The sequence below is a fragment of the Trachemys scripta genome, chromosome 23 (genome assembly GCF_013100865.1).
Source record: "Trachemys scripta elegans isolate TJP31775 chromosome 23, CAS_Tse_1.0, whole genome shotgun sequence".
NCBI classification, from domain to species: Eukaryota; Metazoa; Chordata; order Testudines; family Emydidae; genus Trachemys; species Trachemys scripta.
This window is the reverse complement of record NC_048320.1, coordinates 15,578,511-15,599,022: the sequence shown is the minus strand read 5'-3', so window position 1 is coordinate 15,599,022 and position 20,512 is coordinate 15,578,511. Positions and strand designations below refer to the sequence as shown.

General features: G+C 53.0%; 2 protein-coding genes across 4 annotated transcripts in view; one reads left to right on the top strand and one right to left on the bottom strand.

The window, feature by feature from the left end:
• CCDC200 (coiled-coil domain containing 200) overlaps window positions 1–4,159 on the top strand; it is a 4,465-nt gene extending 306 nt beyond the window's left edge. Inside the window, exons 2-4 of one of the 2 annotated variants that reach the window (XM_034755804.1) lie at window positions 82–169; window positions 2,334–2,413; window positions 3,042–4,159. In XM_034755804.1, coding sequence (XP_034611695.1) covers window positions 82–169; window positions 2,334–2,413; window positions 3,042–3,068 — 195 coding nt within the window. In that variant the 3' untranslated portion in view covers window positions 3,069–4,159. Of the gene's footprint in view, window positions 1–81; window positions 170–2,330; window positions 2,414–3,041 lie in introns of both variants that reach the window. The other variant, XM_034755803.1, reaches the window with a different exon arrangement.
• A 362-nt stretch (window positions 4,160–4,521) lies between these two features.
• Window positions 4,522–19,986, bottom strand: TMEM106A (transmembrane protein 106A). 2 transcript variants are annotated; one of them, XM_034755800.1, is made up of 8 exons: window positions 19,845–19,986; window positions 11,632–11,871; window positions 11,119–11,182; window positions 10,463–10,622; window positions 9,738–9,878; window positions 9,230–9,273; window positions 8,258–8,311; window positions 4,522–6,482 (listed from the first exon to the last, which is right to left on the bottom strand). In XM_034755800.1, exons 2-8 carry the CDS (start codon window positions 11,849–11,851, stop codon window positions 6,362–6,364), a joined length of 804 nt encoding a protein of 267 aa, XP_034611691.1. In that variant the 5' UTR covers window positions 11,852–11,871; window positions 19,845–19,986; the 3' UTR covers window positions 4,522–6,361. The 2 variants fall into 2 exon arrangements, with proteins under 2 accessions (XP_034611691.1, XP_034611692.1); XM_034755801.1 differs by having other exon boundaries at window positions 11,632–11,884; window positions 19,845–19,948.
• Window positions 19,987–20,512: the final 526 nt, after the last annotated feature.

Here is a 20,512-nt window from a genome sequence, read left to right as displayed (position 1 = left end):
GGGGGGGGGGGGGGGGGGGGGGGGGGGGGGGGGGGGGGGGGGGCGAGGACCCTCACTCACGGGACGTTCCTTCCTGTGCAGAAGGCGGAAGAAGCCGCCAAGAAGGCGCCGGAGCAGAGACCTGACATCAACCCCCCCGCGCCGCAGCCCCAGAAGCCCCCCCCGCCAGGTGAGGGGAGCTGGGCGGCCGCGATCCGGGGCTCCGGCGATTAAGGGCCGGGGGGGGGGGTCAAGAGGGGACTGTCCTGGGGGCAGCTTGGCCTGCACGGGGGGGGCAGGAGACTTTTGTGAACCCCCCTTTCTGGGGGGAGTTGTGACAGTTGGAGCGATCGGAGTAGTTTCCTGTGCTGCAGTGAGGGGCACAGAGTCAAACCCTGGACTGACCCCCAGGCCCGTCCCCCCAACAGTCCCAGCGTGTAGAGGTGCCGAGCTTCGTGCTTCAGCTGGGAGTGAGGACACTCAGCACGGCTGAAAAGTCAGGCCCTTTTCTCCCCCCCGTGCTGTAGGCAAAGCCTTCCCTGCCCCAGCACGGAATGGAACCAGACCGTGAGCAGAATGCACTCAGGTTCCCCTCCTCCCCTTCACAGCACGGGGGGAAATTCCTGTAGGGAAATGAATCGGTCCAGTCCCACCTCCTTCCCCACCTGTCGCTTTTAGCTCAGTGAGGGAGCTGGTGAATAATACATTGACAGATGAGTGAACTAGCACCTGAAGCAGGGTGTAGGATTACAGGAGAATGGAGTCAGTGACTGAAGTGTAGAAGGGGACTGCGAGGACTCAGGCAGTGTTTCCAGTAGCTAGTAGCGGGGACTGCAGGTCAGGGCTCCTGGATTCTATTACCCAGTAAGTCTGAAGGAGTTATGAAGTTTAATTCATTAGTGTTCGTAAAGCACCTTGGGATTCAAACCATGGCCTAGAATTCCAGAAGTGGCCCGTGCTTTAGTGCCCCCAACTAACTGTACTGAAACAACACAGCCACAACTACCTCAGGGAGGAAAACCATTACATGCACAAAGAGAGCCTCAGCTGAAAATCGGGCCCTAGGTGTAAACAAAGGGGTTGTAGAGACAAAAAAATGGAATCAAAGTAACATCAGTTTAGTTCAGTTTTAGCTATTTTGGGGCAAGACTTATTTCAGATCACGTGTCCCCTGTTTGATTTCATGTAATCAGAACAGGACACTCTCTCCGAAAGGAGTTAATACACTAGGGAACGCTACCAAACCATCCTCTTCAGAAAGGCCTTTCCAGCATTGGATTGACAACGTTGACACCCTCTCTACCCAACCGCCCCCCCGCCCCCAAAAAACCTACATCTCTGAAACAAATCAACCTAAAAACATCAATACAATTAAGTTAGTTTAAAAAAAAATTAGAACTCTGCTCCCACAAAGTTTTAGTGTCTGACAATGCACTAGGCAGTCACCATTGCTATCAGTTTTATATGGAAGGCCCTCAGATACTTCAGCGATGGACAGCAGAATAAGACCCTAAGATAGATAGAAATGTGTCCACATACAGAGGTGCACCAAAATAATTAAAAGTGTGGATTAAAACAGTTAGTGCAGTTCCAGTTTGTGTACAGACAAACCCTTAATATATCTGACCCGATCAGGCTACCGGGGGAATTGCAGCCAAATTGGCAGGTTTTAGTGTTCGATGTATCGGGGATCGATTTATCACGTCTCGTCTGGACGCGATAAATCGATCCGCGAATCGATGCCCGTACTCCACTTCGGCAGGAGGAGTAAGCGAAGTAGATGGGGGAGCTGCGGCAGTCGACTCGCCGCCCTGAGGACGGCCAGGTAAGTCGAATAAGATACTTCAACTTCAGCTACGCGCCTAGCGTAGCTGAAGTTGTGTATCTCAGTTCGAACCACCCCGGTAGTGTAGCCCAGGCCTAGGTTTCCTCAGCACTATTAAGATGGAAGTGAAAAGCAGAGGGGCAGTTCTCTCTCGTGCAGCATTGTATCAAGTGTTCTAAAGATAAAGTCAATCCTTTAATGTTACCTTCATAAACCAATGATGCTACACATCTGAGGCCAATCCTAAACTTGAATGCATCACTGCATATCCCTTTCACTGGGCCAGTTTTTCATTTCATCTTCTTACCACTTGTTGCAGTGTTATGGCAGTATGAGCAACACAGGCATGTCAAGTAATTCTTGTGACTCTGCCTTTGTCCCAGAGGTGTAGTGTGGGTGGGTCTATCGCTCTTCATGGTTTTGCAGTCATTCAGGGCAAAGGCATTTAGTAAAATAAATTCACATTTGGAGAGAGTGTTTCTGCAAAGGCAACTGAGTTTGGTTAGTAACTTGTGATTTGTTTCAGAAGTCACCTGCTCCTGCCAGTGCTGCCCATGCAAGTGTCATTACGTGACGATAAGCAGCGCAAAACTGCCACGTAGATACTCAGTAAGTTGATGGGGAAGGGGTGAGAAGAGAGTTGGGAGCAAGAATTAGTTCTTTGCTTCTTTGATGCAAGGGTGTGACCCTTTTGCATAAGCATCCTGGGTTGCTCTGCAAGGAAATTCCCTAAGAGATTTCATCTTTTGTTGCCATCACAGCAATCTCATCCCCATCAAGAATTAGTCTCTCTCTCTTCTTAGGTGTTTTGCCACTTTAACTATACCGGTATAGCTAAAGCAGCAAAATGTTCCTGGCGTGAATGCAGTTACACTGGTATAAAAGGGCCTACAGCAGTCTAATTTACTCCAGTTCAGCGCCTTTATACCAGTATAACGAGGAGTTATCAACAAGAGTCACCTGGACTGTTGCTGGAGGTAAATTCCTCTCAGTTCTGCACAAAACTGTTTTCTTGCCAATAGTGGATCATTATTTAAACCCCCTCTGCTGTCCACTCCTCACCTCTCTTTGAAATTCAGTTGTGAATGGTAAAAAAATGGTTCGTTTTGTTTTTAAATCTTTTACAAATTCCCCCACCCCCCAAATTATAAAATGGTATGGCATAGAACGGCCACCATGCACCCTCCCATTATACACGAGAAACTTGGAGGCAAATTATCTTTCCTTACCCTTCCAGGCTGTGCAATACATACAACAATGGTAATGACCGAGTAACCAGCAACGCAGGAATGACTCCCCGTCTAGTAACATGCCTTTAAGCACCAAGGAGATCGAGATAAGTGCAGCTGAATCCAACACCATAACGAAGCCATCAGCATGAAGAACACATAGGACCTGCCGGTCACTTCCCATTAGGGGCTGTAACCCTTAATGTGTAATAAACTCTCCACACCCACAGAACATTCTGAGGGATGGTCTCTCTTAGGCAACTAAGAGGACCTTGCATTTGCACATAGTCCATTCACTTTGCCACCTCCCTGCTAAGACAGTTGCAACCAACTAAGGCCAGGTACTTTATACGAAAACTATGCTAAGTTCAGACAAAGAAAGCAGCATCCTTAAGAATTGACGTAGAACTTTTAAACTAGTGTCACCTGTCCACACACTGAAAATTGATTTGATAGACAAAATTCTGAGGAAAGTGACAATTTTAGCCAGTTACACTCCGCTGCTTACAGTCGGTCAGGAATCAGATTGTCCTTCCCAGTCCAAGTTAGTATTGTTCAACTGCGCGCCCACCCCCCTTTTTCTTTGGGGGGGGGGAGACAAGGAAGCTCTGACATGTCTTGTAAGTTGTTATTATTGGAAAAACATTTTGCCAGTGCCAGCATCGGCACAGCTCAGGATTTTTTACACACTGCTTCTTTCCTACCCTGACACATTCATCCTTCCAACAGCTGCTAACAGAGTGACTGTGGGGGCTCCATCCCTCCTCACCTAATTGCACTAACTTTAATAACCCACAGAGGGGAAGACAAACCCTTTCCCCACAGCAGTCCATTGTAGATACTGAAAATGTTCTAGTTAAGAGGCCAAATTCTAACCCACAGAAACATCAGGCAGCAGAGGATAGTTTTGTGCCTTAAGAACAGGACTGGGAGTTAGGAGATCTAGGTTCTGGTCCCAGCCCTGCTGTTAACTCATTGCATGACTTCAGACAAGTCCCTTTCCTTTCAATTCCTTATCTGTAAAGCTGAAATAGTCACACATCCCTTCCTCATGGGGTGGGTTGTGATGAAAATGCACTGATGTACGGGAGGTGATCAGACACTGAAGAAAGGCCTGTAAATAGAATTTGATCTGTGTGCTGCATTTACAGCTACAGAGAAACTGCCCTGTAGGATGCTGCTATGCACAACCAGCCGATGAGAGCAATTCCTGCCTCAGGCCTCTGGCAGAAAGTAGCTGCAAAACCCTGGGCGTCCCTGGACATTGCTTTCCTGGGAGGGGATGTTCAGCATGCACCTTCGTGGAGGCCTTGGTTTTCCCATTTAAAACCTCCCTCCTCCCTTTTTAAGCCATAATATGCAGTGACTCCCACTGGCCAGCAGGTGTCACTGTAATGCTATGTGGAGACTGATTTCCCCAGGGAATCAGGTCCCCGCTCAGCATTCCCTGGAGTTGTCCCAGCACAGATCATAAGGAGAAAGCACCACTCTGATTTTATAAAGCCCTTTTTATTTGTGAACAGACTGATGCAGGCATATAACACAGGCACAGCCATGCCAGAGCACAGCCAGCTCTCAACGACTGTGCCGGGGCAGAGACAGCGAGAAGAGAATAGCAGAGCAGGTACAACAACACAGCGAATACAAACACACAGTGAGAGATGATGGAAAAGGACAAGAGCCAACAGACAAGAGACGCTTTCAGAACACAAGGTGCTTCCTCGCCCCTGCCTCAGGCAGGGATTTAATCCATGGCAACCTTAATGGAACATATAAACGATCAGGAAAAGACACTTAATGATTAACATGCCTCTGCTGAAATGTGCTAGTTTGGGAGCCCTGGAGACTGGACCTCTGGATCCACAGAGCAGGTAGATGAAAGGCAAGCTACAGAACACTGCCCTGCTGGGACCTCTAGGAAGGGCAGGCTCCTTGGAGTCTCTGCTGAGTGCCACCCCAGGGGCAGGGGTCTTGTGGACGGTGATTAGTTCTTTGCTGAGGCACAAAGGTTTCCTCTCCCAACTACTCTGATGCATGTTGCTTTTCCCACCATGTCCCATCTGGCTGGAGAGGCGTTTAGGGCGATGTTGGGCTGCTCTGGGTCAGATCATATGCCCAGCAATTTCTATCCATCCATCCATCCATCCAGGCAGAATGTGCCAGTCATTAGCAATGCTGGGATCTAAGGAGGGTGCTTAGGCCCAGTAACGTGAGTGTGCATCCTCTGCCTGAGCTGTTCCTACAGAGAATGAGTCTGTACCGTACAAGGCTCTGGAGAGAGGGTGGAAGCGTGGCCAGGGCTCCTTCCCTCATAGAAAATGCTACAAATAGGTATAAATGGCAACTGTTGTTTCCTGGCATTTGCACGAACAGAGCTTTTCTTACCCAAGTAAGACTCCTGCCACTCATTAAAGTTAAACTCCTTAATACAGGAGCCCACAAGGGAGTGCCCCAGAAAATGGCATGTGCTGTGTGGAGAATGCATGATGGGCCCCTCACCTTCCTCTGCCATCTGGGAAGTAGCAATCCCTCTCCTCCCCGCCTCCATGCTGCAAGGATGCAGCAGAGTTTGATCACTTTGGGTACAAGATAGACAGTGGCCGCTGCATCGATCTGGACTGCACAACCCTTCATGCGAGACAATCCCTCTGATAGGATTAGGAAAAGTCAGGGACTGAACATACTTACCCAGCCTCCCTCGTAGAGGAACTTGGCCCAACATCCACTACACCACCCTTACCCCTCTCAGTGCAAACCAGGCAGAGTTTTAGCTCATTATTCAGTGCTTGTTATTTAAGAGCCAGAGGTTCTTAGATGTCAGTGCAGTTGGGTTTCTCCCTGCTTCGCAGAGCCGGGGTGTGATTGCTATCCAAGAATCACTAGGGGATGCTCTCCAGCCAAGAGCGCCCACACCACAGGGCACAGGCACAAAAATGTTATTTGGCAGGAGAGCTGATTGGACCAACAGGTAATGCCTCCCCTAGTGCAATAGTGAAATACTGCACAGGACAAGGCAGCTAACAACCTAGCAGAGTTCTCTTAATCAGTTAATACAGCAATTTCCCTATACAGTGTGCACACTCTGCTGATGCCAACCCCCATACAGGATACAAAGGGGAATTGCAAACTCAGAGCAGCATGTTCCAAGTTCATGAAATTCTATCAGTCTGTAACCAGGAAACAGCAGCAGACTGAACGTCTCCTCCCAAGGGAGAGCCAAACGTCCTGTTTAAAATCACGGTGGCTTGGACGAGAAGCCCCTGGAGTTGCTGTGTCCCTGGTACAACTTGCCTTTGCGACAGAAGAATGTCACCGTCCAGTGACCCCATCATGGTGGGCGGTGGTACAGCGGGTGAGGCAGCGTCGCATTCCCTCTACAGTCCACATACTTGTAGCTCTCAAAAGCCAGCTGCTCCGAGTGGCACAGGTACGAGCAGGTTAGGGTTCCCCTGCAACACACAATAATCCATTTTACTTGAACTATAAAGAGATTTGAAAGCACCAAGCTGGATCTTCTGCTGGGATTTCACTTTTCCTTAAAGTTCCATTGTGGTCTTTCCCAACCACTTGCACAATTTTCGTCTTTCTTACTCTGCAGCGCCAAACCACTCATACCACAAGTCCAAGCCGAGCTGCCCCGTTTCACACATTTGTAGGGGGCTCCCTCAGACCACATTAATTTTTAAGGCAGCATTTAAGCGATCCCTTATAAGCAATCTGCAATGTTCTTCTAACACAGCCTTTAAAGCTGGACCCATTCACTGCTACAGCCTCTGCACCTCTGCCTGCTCCTTAAAGGTCATGCCAAACAAACCGAGCACTTGCGTAGTCGAAGCAACAACGTAGCGCGACAGCAGCACATACCTTCCCATTCTGTTCTCGGTGTTACAGCAAAGAACAGTTTGTACCCTACCCTGCCAGGCACCACAGGGCTAACACCACTGGGAAGTGGCACAACACAGAAGAGAGGCAGCAAAGGTCACCTTCTGCCTCCTGCGAGTGACAACGATGGCCAGCAGATAGATGGTGTGACTGCAGGAGCTGTAGCCGCTCGGCCCAGCGCCACTGCAGATATTCACACCATCCTACTCGATACTCAGCCCCGTCAACACCAGGTCTCAGTACAGAGGGGATACAGATTGTTTAACTGCTAGAGCAGACGGGCCAAACCATTCTCATCCCAGAATGTACCACAAGGACTTGGCCGCACTATGTCTGAGCCAGTGGTTCTCAACTTATTTACCATTGTGGGCTGCATCTGCAGCCCACAATGTGTTATGTGGGCCGCATCCAATACTACCTGTATGGCCCCGAGGAGGTCACATGGGCCGCAGCTGAGAGCCGCACTCTAAGCCATGGTTCAAGAACAGTGTTGGAAATGGGTTTGTCGTCACTGCTCCACTGGCCGCCAGACGGGAAACCGCTGTCAATGGCAGGTCAGTTTCTGGGTCATGTTACTGACCAACCCCTGGGAAGGATTGTGTGGGCCCACATGCACTCCCACCTCCGTAGGAGGAGGAGGCATAGCTTTCTTGGTTTGCCTGGTGTGGGCTGTTCTCACTGACTCATTCAAAATACAGCACAATTCATGTGCAGTCAAGCTGAGTGCAATGCCTTCAGGCCATCTTCCTGGCCAGGACCTCCTCTGCAGCCAGGCTGTCTGCAGAAGATGGGGCCAGGGCAGGATGTCTGCAGAAGAGAGAATGTGCTTTGTTCCTTCACACCCTGGTGGCTCAGCCATCTGAGCCGCTGGGGTCTTTGTTCAAATGCTGAAGACCTCAAGCACGAGTCTGAGTCACTCTGCCCCAACATGGGGAATGTACAGGATCTATCCTCTGGGGAACAGGCCAAGCTCATTCTCCTCCTGCACCATTCACCCCAGACACAGGTATAGCTGTTCCCAATGCAGGCAGAAACAGTACCACTGTACAAGTCCCCTCACCAACACTCTGGGTTTGCACTGCTGGAGCTCCCTGGGGCTGAAGTCCAGGCATGCTCCTCTGCACCAAGAGCTTGGGTGACTTTCCCCTTGAAATTCAAATAACTGTGACACACCCACGCCAGCAGTTGCAAACCTACCTGGGGAAAGACTAATTACAACTTTGAACAGTCTTGGTCTCGGAAAACACTAATACAAAGAGAAATCCAGATCGCCTCAGTGAGGAATGTTTGGGACCACGCAGATCAACAGCGAGTGATTCGCTTTTAACCAAATGCCACTTACTGTATGTGCAGTAGAACGTTGTGGACTTTGATTTTGATCCAGGTGCAGATGTTGCTTAGGAGACAGAAAATAGAGACTTAATTTTGCAGTACAATGTTTTCATCACACAAGACCCGTCCTGCACCACAGAGCAACCCAGGCCTGCGGAGAGAGCGCAAGCTTCTCCGATCAGGTCTACACTTGGAAGACTTTGTCTATGTGGCTGGACCGATCGGCTTACTTGGCAAAGCACTCCTTGTATGGAGATTGCTTATACTGGCAAACCTTATTCCTTTAAACCTTTAGCTGACAAAACTTATTCCAGCCATGCCCCCGTCTCCTCCTTGAGCAATATAAGCTATTCTGGTGAAAGTGCCATTTTGCCAGTATATCTGCATCTACATTAGGGGCTTTTACTGACGCAGCTCATTTGGTCAGAGATCACAACCTCAACAGAAGTTTGTAGTGTAGACCTGACACCCTTCCTGCAAATGCATCAAGCAGAACAAGATGGGAGAATTCACATTCCAGCAACACCTGACATCTCCCCACCATGGGCAGAGCAGGAAACAGATCGCACAAGATGCCTGTGGAGAATCAGCAAACTGCTCATTCACAGAGATTGGGGGTGGTAGATACACTTAACTGCACACAGATGGACTAATTTGTATCAGGCATTTCCAAACGAGATTTATTAATCTGTGGGGGGGGGTATTAGATTTGAAAGTGATACAGTCTTGTCAGTTGCAGGCTGGGAAAACATTTAATGCAGAAGAACTAGAAAGGAATGTAAAATGGACATGCTGGGTTTCTGTCCCAACATGATTACATATAGGAAAATCAAAGGGACACATTCTCAGCTGCACTGCAGGGTCAGATAGAATCAGGCTACCTCCCAAGTTATAAATTTATGCTAGACTGCCCCTTGAGAAAAGCTCAGAAACATTATTGCTACTTACCAGCCAGGAAAGTAAGTCTCTGAGAAATACTTACTAGGTATTATAGTCCCGTATAATACTGGAGACTGCATAATAGATCTGCAAGTAAAACAGACGAGTTAGTTGGAGATTTAGAGAGATTACAGTAACCATGTACAGGTGCAGCCCAGTGAGCCGAGCACAGACAGAATTAAAGATGATCCCATCAATTCCACACAGCTCAGAGCCAGTATTTAAAATCCAATCCACATTGTGTTGGGACCAAGTGACAACATGGCAGATCTCGACAGAGTTACAATACGCAGCATGAACCGGTGCAGGAAACACCCATATGAGACCTCAGCATTCGGTCTTTTGCCTCCCGTGTTTGCTAAGTACCACCCTGGGCCAGCAAGTGAATGGGCACCTGGAAAGACAGGAATGGGGGCGGGGGGAGGCAGTGAAGGGACGCTCTGCCCCTGGGGCAATAGAACTACAAGGCGACAGAGAAGGGGACCACTATTTCTCCCCACCCAAAGGGGGCCAGACATTTCGATAGGGCAGCAAGAGGCAGCAGCACCCACCTGGCTGCTGTGCAAAGGGCCGATATTCAGCAGGTACTTCTTGGTGGTTTTCCCTATCACCACGGACAGGTGTAAGACCTCAATGTCCAGTTGGGTGACAGTGACTGGGTAGAAGTTGTTGTTGGTTACATTCAACACGTTCTAAGGAGAGAGACAAACTCAGCCCGAAGCCCTCACACAGCGAGGGTAACGCGTGTGCTGGATTTCCATGCAGTGACCTTGCAGCAGCACACCCTGCAAACGCCAGTCCTCAGACACTGGTAGCTGAGCCGTGGCAATTCCCCTCTGCTGAGGATTGTCCCAAGGAAACACCCAACATCGCATTTGGGTGAGAGTCACTAGCTCTTTACAGGAGCAAAGCTGCTCACCTGCCCCAGAGCTGCTCTGGGGATCACTTGCCCCCGCTCTGCTCCCTGTGCCGCAGTCATGGCTGGGCTGAAAGCAGAGGAAAGATGCAACACACAGCGACAAAATTCCCAACATTTGTTACGTAGCTCACTTCCACCCAGCAGCACCTCCTGCTCCATCACACACTGCTCCAACATGCCTCATTTCTGACGGGCCACTCCAGTCTTGCCTGCTGTCCCACTGTGTGCACACAGCTCTGCCACCTAGCTCACTACTGACCTGCCGCGCTATCCTCAAGGCTTAGAAGTGAGCCAAGCTATGGACTGAGAATGAGATATGAGCTCAATGTCACCGTACGCGCTGCGCTGAGAACTCACTGTCATGTTGAGATCGATACTGAGAACGGTGGAATTAAAGGCAATGGAGGAGGCATTCAGCCCTGCGGGCTGCACAGCAATGGAGCGAGGGAACAGGAAGAATATGATGAGAGATGACATCAGCAGGCAAATCGTCACGGCAAGGGACACATAGAGCTTCCTGCAAGACAGCATCAAAGGATCATAACTCGCCTGGTCCAGCCCTGTCCTGCAGCCCTGACTCTACAGGGTTGGACAAGCACAGGGTGGCATGAGTGCCAGCTCAGACACAGTAAGCACCAAGACATGAGGGCCTGCAAAGGGATTGTGCAGAAGTGGCAGCACATTCACGTTGGGGCCAGGGTTTCAGACCCAGAAACATGCTGCTTGTCACTGCTGGAAGTCAGCAGTCCCACATGGCCCTTTTCAAACAGAACTAGGCCAGAATCCCAGCCCACAGTCCCTCCTGCATCAAGAAGTGCTACTACAGCCCACTGCCAACACAGAACAGATGCCCTGCAGGCATCAAACGCACTGCAGCTCGGGGCCCAATGAGCAACGAAGCTTTTAAATGAACCTCTGCAAACAGATTCCTCCTGTAATGCTGCGCCCCCCCCGCTGCACCCATTTAAACGCAGCCAGAGCATTAAAAGAACAAGGGAGAAACAGGACTTTACGTTCGTCTGGGCTTCAGCCTCTGGTCGCCGTATGGAATCAGAGCCACCAACTGCTTCTCCTGCTCTGAAAGACAGAAGATAAGAGGCGCAGGTCAGAAGAGATGCATCGCACTGGGTGCAGTAGTGAACAGGGCACATCAGGCTGCAGTTTAGGGTCCATCAGCATTCTCGTTACAAATGCTGCCCCATTCAGAGGGATGCAGGGGTCTAACTCAAATAACCCTTGTTGGCTTCGGCCAAGCACAGAGACAGACTGAGCTTTGTTAACTTGGGGCTGCACGGATACCTTCCAACAGCCCCAGGTCTTGCACTGATTAACGCAAGATGGAGCCGATTGCAGGCTCTCTCTTTAGTACAGAGATGGAGCCTGCAGGTCGCAGCATGCAATGCTCCATCATGACTGGTGTTCCATAGGACGCACAGCTGAGCGAGACGCAACAAGCAGAGGTCTGTTTGGTGAAGTGCCTGGAAAGGCTGGAAACCACTGACCAAGCACACACAAGAACCACCTACCCCTGGGGATCCTTCCCGTTCCCTGGCACGTTGGGCAGTTGATGCAGCCCCGACTCACAGTGCCCACACAGGGCATGCAGGATGCGGCAGAGTCTCCTCCATTGATAGTGCCATAATTGGTGACTTCATCCTCATCAGCCGATTTCCTGCGCAGAATCGATTTCCCTCCCCTCTCCTTCTGGTCGGAGACCTTCCAGAACTGGGAGAACGTTTCGCCCATAGTTGAAAGAGAATTTTTCACTAGATCCAAAACCAAAAAACATTCCAGAAAAAAGTCTCTTTATTAATCAGTCCTGCTAACTCTTGTGTTTTTAATAGCAAATATTGCACTAGTTGGAGTACTTCCTGAAACCCCACCTCCTGGAGTCATGGGAATGTGTCAGAATCTCAACTTTCAATTTAAAAAAATTAAAAGTAAGTTTTTTCTAGCCCTAGTGGTTAAAGGGAAGAAACTTGACTCGAGCGTGAGCTAATGGCTACAAAACCAGAAGGTAAATAAAAAGAACCCCATGTGTTTTGGTTTTTCCAATCTCATTAGTTTTGGAGGTCTGACTCATGAATTTTTGAATTCTAGGGGGTGGCAGCATCACTGCAAAAATCTACAAGTAACAATTCCAAGGTTCTTTTCCTATGGCAGATCACTCACCCGATTGGCAGCAAAAATACTGGGCACACACACACGCATGCGCTCACTTTTGAATGCATCAACCCCTCACCAAACTTAACCTTACTAAACAGATGCCTAATTAAAATCAGATCAGCGTTTGTCTCTCCCCTTTAGTTTAAACCAAAATGACTTCTCAGATCCTCTTCCTGGCTCACTGCAGCCCCTTGCAATCAGAAACTGGTGAATCAGCTGTCAGAATGAGCCCAGAGCCAGGCTTATTATTAAAGAGAGTTTGCAACAAAAGAAGAAAAATAGCAGAAGTGAAAGAACAATATTCTACCACCAGACCACGTGAATGCAGCTTCCTCCATGATGTCAGCTGCCAGCAGAAAGGGGCGAGGATTGCTCTCTAGTCTAGGCAGCCTTGCTTTAATGACAGAGAGACAGGCTTCTTCTCAACAGAAAGGGCCTAAAGGAAGATTAATTGCACTCACCGAGAAGGTTGAGAGGCTGGACGTAAAGAACCACTCTTGTTTCTTGCTTGAAACACGCGCTGGAGAAAAGAACTTGGGGATGTGGGGTGCAACACCCACGGACACATCCAGACCTCTCCTTTAGTCCCCAGACCTCAGAGACCAGCGCTGCTGAGAGCTCAGCGTCAGAGTCTCAGCAAACTCCGCTTATATTTACCAGGTGGAGGCAAGCAATGATATTCCTGGTGACAAAGGAAGCCTCTGGACTTCATTCAAGTAAGGCGGTAAGATAATCAACAATGCTGCAGTGGTTTGATCACAAGGGGATCTCCCCACAGCAGCTCCCTGAGACCCCATTTGCTGAGTTACTGCATCCACTGAGCACCCAACCCTTTTGCAGTCCTGCACTTTGGAAGGTTGCAGGGGAGAACATGGGCCCTGAGACCGGAAAGATTCCAGTGACTCTGCGATTTTTGATCCCAGGCTTTTCTACGAAGGACCCATCCCTTAGCTCTGCAGCGTCCTTTGGAAAGCTAGGCCGTGGTTCTCAAACCTCATTGCACCATGATCCCCTTCTGCCAACAAAAATTACTACGCGACTCCAGGTGGGAGGGGGCCAGAGCCTGAGCCCCCCCACCCTGGGCTGAGTTGGGGGGGGGGCAGAGCCCTGCTGCCCCAGGCTCAAGCCCTCCAGCTTCAGCCCCAAGCGGTGGGGCCAGCGAGTGTAACGCTGGCCCTGGTGACCCCATTAAAATGGGGTCACAACCCAGAGTTTGAAAACCGCTGAGCTAGAGGCTTCAAAGATTCCTCTGGCCAATTCGGTCTCAGCCTCTTACCCTTGCAAATTTCCCCCTATTAATACTTGGACTTTGTTTTCCTGTTCCAGGAGTAAAAAATGAGGAGGAGGAATTAAAGAGCTGGTTTTTCATCAACTAGGACAAAAGACTATAGGGGCTGGGAAACCCCTGCTGATGTCAAGGGAAAGCCAAGCATAAGATTAACCCTTTCCTTTGCTGATTTGCAGTACATTAGAACAGCACTCTTAGCTGTGACTTTCATTCCCAGTATAAAATCGCTCTTATATTCTTAACCCCTGAGGGAGAGAGCTTGGGCTGGTTGGTTTGCAAGATACAAAAAGATGGTCTAATAACATATGTAGATAATCTGGGTGCTGGGAAGAAGCCGCACTGACTGTGTAACTATTATTATTTATACAGTACCGTGTGCATGCATGGCACTTTACAAACAAGAAAAGAGCAACTCCTTGATCAAAGAACAAAACACATTTGAAGGATGGTGCTGGAAGCTGATAAACGAGTATCATTTCCAAAGGCCCAAAGGACTGACAACTTGCTGCCTATCACAACAGACAAGTGCATCACTAGTGATGCTGCATGCAAATGCTAGGCCAAAGGGGCAGGAAGGCTTTGCTTGTTAAAAGCAGCAACCTGGGGTGGAGTCAGTGAAGGCAGCTCTAGAAAATAATAAATGGAAGAAAGGGGAAGCGGATGGTAATGTATATAAATTAGAACTAAGGAACTGTAGAAAATCCATAACGGAAGCACAAGGAGAAATCTATGGCCAGCAGAGTTAAGTATAGTAAGAAGTATTTTAAAATATATTAGCAAAAAGAATCCTGACAATGGTATTGGTCAATTGCTAGATGGAAACAGTAAAACTCAGTAATAATGCAGAAAAGGCAGAAGTGTTGGATAAATATTTCTGTTCTGTATTTGGGGGGGAGGGGACGACAACAAATGGTACAGTCTCTTCCTAGAGTGATGATAACACACTTTTCATTCCAGTAATATCTCTGGAGGATGTTAAACAGAATCTACTAAAATCAGAGATTTTTAAATCAGCAGGTCCAGATGACTTACTCCCAAGAGTTTTAAAAGAGCTGCCGAGGAGCTCTCTGGACTGTTAATGATGATTTTCATTAAGTCTTGGAGCACCAGGGAAGTTCCAGAAGACTGGAAGAAAGCTAATGTTGTGCCATTTTTAAAAACAGCAAATGGGATGACTTGGCTAATTACAGGCTTGTCAATCTTACATAGATCCTGGGCAAGATAATGGAGCTGCTGATATGGGACTCAATTAATAAAAATTTAAAGGAGGTAATGTAATTAATGCCAGTCACTAGGGGTTTAGAAAATAGATCCTGTCAAACTAACTTGGTATTTTTTTTTTGACAAGATGACAAGTTTGGTAGATAAAGGTAACAGTGTTAACGTAGTATACTTAGACTTCTGCAAGGTGTTTGGCTTGGTATCACATGACATTTTGATTAAAAAAAATCTAACTATAAAATTAACACAGCACACATCACATGGATTAAAAACTGGTTAACTGGTAGATTTCAAAATGTGAATGTAAACTGAATCATTATCAAGCAGGTGTGTTTCCCGCAGGGCTTTGGAGCGGAGCCCGGAGCTGGAGCGCGGAGCAGCTCCGGAGCAGTGGAGCTGCAGGTTTTTGCCTGGAGCTGGAGCGGAGCCAGAGCACAGCTCCAAAGCCCCGGACTCCCGTGGGGTCCTACAGAGACTGATTTTCTGCCCTAAGCTATTTAACATTTTTATCAATGACCTGGAAGAAAACAAAAGATAATCACTGATTAAGTTATTTACCAAAAATTGGGAGAGTGGTAAATAATGAAGTGGGTAAATCACTGATTTAGATCGCTTGGCCAACTGGGTGAAAGCAAACAATGCGTTTTAATACAGATAAATGGAAATGCATCCATCCGGAAACAAAGAACGTAGGCCATTCTAACAGGATGGGGGACTATATGCTGGCGAGCAGTAACTGAAAAATATTTGGGGAGGCATCATGCTGGACTGCTGCTGGAATACTGTATCCAGGTTTGATGCCCACAATTCAAGGACATTGATAAACTGGAGAGGGTTCAGAGAAGAGCCATGAGAATAATTAAAAGACTGGAAATGCTGCCTTACAATGACAGACTCAAGCAGCTCATTATTCAGCTTAACAAAGAGCAGGTTGAGGGGTGACTCGATTACCGTCTAGAAGAACTTACACTGGAACAGAAATTTGATAATGGGCTCTTCCATCTAGCAGAAGAAGGTCTAACATGATCCAATGGCTGGAAGTTGAAGCTAGACAAACTCAGCCTGGAAATAAGGTGTGTGTTGTTAAAAGAGAGGATAATTCGCCACTGGAACAATTTACCAAAGGTTGGTGTGGATTCTCCATCACTGACCATTTTTAAACAGAGACTGGATATTTTTCTAGAAGATCTGCTCTAGGAATTATTGTGGGGCAGGTCTCTGCCCTGCGTTATGCAGGAGATCAGACCAGATGGTCACGGTGTTCCCTTCTGGCCTTGGAATCTATAGATTACTGGCCTCCAATCGGTACAGCAGAAGCCCCATAGGAGGCAACACTGCTTCCCCAAGAGGGAGATTGTGTCTGGGTTTGGGAACTTCTACCATGATTTCTGTTCAATTCTCTCAGTCACACGGGGTTTCCTCGGGATGGGCAGCAAAGGGGTTTGAGCTACAGGCTGGTTTGGCAGGGATGACACAGCTCTAGACATCCAAGGGTGCCATTCTCACCTCTGCAGTGCCTACTAAACACGCTGCCATTCGCTTGCCTGGTTAGTACTGAACGTCTGCCCCGCCATTTGCAATAGTACAGTCCTGTAGGCCGCACCAGCACCTGTGCCATTCGCTCCTCTGTTCCACTGTGGTGTTTGTGACCTTGCACCAGTGGCTAGGAAGAAGCAGGACCCCTTTTCACAGGCGCCTATGGGGTGGGGTGGGGGAGTTGCATGAGATTTTTCAAGCTCAGCCCTTTTATTCGTGACATGTTTCTTGCTGACAGGGCTCATCAGTTTCCTGCTTCATTAGGAGCCAGTTTCAGTGTTTTCAAATAGAGCTGTGTCATTTCCTACAGGCTCTATGGGGTGAGGGGAGGAGGTAACAGATTTGGGGGTTGGATTTATCTGGCTGGGATCCCCCACTGCTGGCTCTGTGCCTGGGGAACAGGGCACCAGTGTATTGGAGGCAGGAGGTGCCAGTACAAGGGGAGCAAGTTACAAGTATTGGGGAGGGTGTGGGGGCAAGGTTCCTCCATGGCTAGCTCTGGGCACAGGGCTGGGGGTGGCTGGGCCTTGGAATGTCTGTGGAAGGAGCTGGGAGTACAGTTCTGGGTGATGGGGTCCCCCACACAGGGCAGGGCCCCCATGGCTGGCTGGGGGTGTCTGTGGAAGGGAGCTGGGGGGACAGGGAACAGGGGGCAGTGCTGGGGTCCCCCACACAGGGCAGGGCCCCCAAGGCTGGCTGGGGGTGTCTGTGGAAAGGAGCTAGGGGTACAGGGGGCGGTGCTGGGGTCCCCCACACGGGGCAGGGCCCCCCAAGGCTGGCTGGGGGTGTCTGTGGAAGGGAGCTGGGGGTACAGGGGGCGGTGCTGGGGTCCCCCACACGGGGCAGGGCCCCCCAAGGCTGGCTGGGGGTGTCTGTGGAAGGGAGCTGGGGGTACAGGGGGCGGTGCTGGGGTCCCCCACACGGGGCAGGGCCCCCCAAGGCTGGCTGGGGGTGTCTGTGGAAGGGAGCTGGGGGTACAGGGGGCGGTGCTGGGGTCCCCCACACGGGGCAGGGCCCCCCATGGCTGGCTGGGGGTGTCTGTGGAAGGGAGCTGGGGGTACAGGGGGCGGTGCTGGGGTCCCCCACACGGGGCAGGGCCCCCCAAGGCTGGCTGGGGGTGTCTGTGGAAGGGAGCTGGGGGTACAGGGGGCGGTGCTGGGGTCCCCCACACGGGGCAGGGCCCCCCAAGGCTGGCTGGGGGTGTCTGTGGAAGGGAGCTGGGGGTACAGGGGGCGGTGCTGGGGTCCCCCACACGGGGCAGGGCCCCCCAAGGCTGGCTGGGGGTGTCTGTGGAAGGGAGCTGGGGGTACAGGGGGCGGTGCTGGGGTCCCCCACACGGGGCAGGGCCCCCCAAGGCTGGCTGGGGGTGTCTGTGGAAGGGAGCTGGGGGTACAGGGGGCGGTGCTGGGGTCCCCCACACGGGGCAGGGCCCCCCAAGGCTGGCTGGGGGTGTCTGTGGAAGGGAGCTGGGGGTACAGGGGGCGGTGCTGGGGTCCCCCACACGGGGCAGGGCCCCCCAAGGCTGGCTGGGGGTGTCTGTGGAAGGGAGCTGGGGGTACAGGGGGCGGTGCTGGGGTCCCCCACACGGGGCAGGGCCCCCCATGGCTGGCTGGGGGTGTCTGTGGAAGGGAGCTGGGGGTACAGGGGGCGGTGCTGGGGTCCCCCACACGGGGCAGGGCCCCCCAAGGCTGGCTGGGGGTGTCTGTGGAAGGGAGCTGGGGGTACAGGGGGCGGTGCTGGGGTCCCCCACACGGGGCAGGGCCCCCCAAGGCTGGCTGGGGGTGTCTGTGGAAGGGAGCTGGGGGTACAGGGGGCGGTGCTGGGGTCCCCCACACGGGGCAGGGCCCCCCAAGGCTGGCTGGGGGTGTCTGTGGAAGGGAGCTGGGGGTACAGGGGGCGGTGCTGGGGTCCCCCACACGGGGCAGGGCCCCCCAAGGCTGGCTGGGGGTGTCTGTGGAAGGGAGCTGGGGGTACAGGGGGCGGTGCTGGGGTCCCCCACACGGGGCAGGGCCCCCCAAGGCTGGCTGGGGGTGTCTGTGGAAGGGAGCTGGGGGTACAGGGGGCGGTGCTGGGGTCCCCCACACGGGGCAGGGCCCCCCAAGGCTGGCTGGGGGTGTCTGTGGAAGGGAGCTGGGGGTACAGGGGGCGGTGCTGGGGTCCCCCACACGGGGCAGGGCCCCCCATGGCTGGCTGGGGGTGTCTGTGGAAGGGAGCTGGGGGTACAGGGGGCGGTGCTGGGGTCCCCCACACGGGGCAGGGCCCCCCAAGGCTGGCTGGGGGTGTCTGTGGAAGGGAGCTGGGGGTACAGGGGGCGGTGCTGGGGTCCCCCACACGGGGCAGGGCCCCCCAAGGCTGGCTGGGGGTGTCTGTGGAAGGGAGCTGGGGGTACAGGGGGCGGTGCTGGGGTCCCCCACACGGGGCAGGGCCCCCCAAGGCTGGCTGGGGGTGTCTGTGGAAGGGAGCTGGGGGTACAGGGGGCGGTGCTGGGGTCCCCCACACGGGGCAGGGCCCCCCAAGGCTGGCTGGGGGTGTCTGTGGAAGGGAGCTGGGGGTACAGGGGGCGGTGCTGGGGTCCCCCACACGGGGCAGGGCCCCCCAAGGCTGGCTGGGGGTGTCTGTGGAAGGGAGCTGGGGGTACAGGGGGCGGTGCTGGGGTCCCCCACACGGGGCAGGGCCCCCCAAGGCTGGCTGGGGGTGTCTGTGGAAGGGAGCTGGGGGTACAGGGGGCGGTGCTGGGGTCCCCCACACGGGGCAGGGCCCCCCATGGCTGGCTGGGGGTGTCTGTGGAAGGGAGCTGGGGGTACAGGGGGCGGTGCTGGGGTCCCCCACACGGGGCAGGGCCCCCCATGGCTGGCTGGGGGTGTCTGTGGAAGGGAGCTGGGGGTACAGGGGGCGGTGCTGGGGTCCCCCACACGGGGCAGGGCCCCCCAAGGCTGGCTGGGGGTGTCTGTGGAAGGGAGCTGGGGGTACAGGGGGCGGTGCTGGGGTCCCCCACACGGGGCAGGGCCCCCCATGGCTGGCTGGGGGTGTCTGTGGAAGGGAGCTGGGGGTACAGGGGGCGGTGCTGGGGTCCCCCACACGGGGCAGGGCCCCCCATGGCTGGCTGGGGGTGTCTGTGGAAGGGAGCTGGGGGTACAGGGGGCGGTGCTGGGGTCCCCCACACGGGGCAGGGCCCCCCATGGCTGGCTGGGGGTGTCTGTGGAAGGGAGCTGGGGGTACAGGGGGCGGTGCTGGGGTCCCCCACACGGGGCAGTGCCCCATGGCTGTCTGGGGCTGTCTGTGGAAGGGAGCTGGGGGTACAGGGGACAGTGTTGGGGTCCCCCACACGGGGCAGTGCCCCATGGCTGGCTGGGGGTGTCTGTGGAAGGGAGCTGGGGGTACAGGGGGCGGTGCTGGGGTCCCCCACACAGGGCAGGGCCCCCAAGGCTGGCTGGGACAGAGGCGCGGCCAGTTTCCGGGCGCGGCCGGGTCCCCCCCAGGATCCTCCCCCGCCCCGCGGCCGGCCAGGGGCCCGGCCCGGTCTCTTACCCCGGCGGCGGCTCCTCCAGGCCCGCGGCGGCAGCAGCCGAGCCAGCCCCGCTCGGGGCCGGGCAAAGCGGAACCAAAAGCGCCTCGGGCTGGGGGCGGGCCCGGCCCCGCCCCGGCTCCCCGCCCCGCCGGCAGGTGCAGCCCGCGGGTCCCGCCCGGCGCCGCCGGCCCGGGGAGCCCGACACCCGCCGAGCCGCTCCCGGGGAGCGGGGCCCCGACCCGCCCGGGCCTGGGGCCAGTCTGCGCCCGGCGGCTCGGGCCTGCGCGTTCCGATTCCCCCGCGGCCGCAGTTTGTCCAGAGACCAGCCAGACCGGGTCCGCCCCAGGGTCCGCCCGAGGCCAGTGCCCGGCGCCCCGAGGGGATGAACAGAACAGGGAATCACCCAGTGACCCATCCCAGCTCCTGGCACACAGGGACCAGGGATACCCTCCCTGCCCAGCCTGGCCACTAGCCATGTATCCGCCCGGCCTGTATCTAGTTCTTTTTTTAACCCTGTTATAGTCCTGGCCTTCACAACATCCTCTGGCAAGGAGTTCCACAGGTTGACAGTGGGGCTGCTGAGAGCCATTGAACCAAATGGTAAACCCTGCATATAATGGAAACTACTTCAACCCCCGGGGGTGTGGCAGCACCCTCAATTCCAGCACGTATGGCCCATGCATCTAAG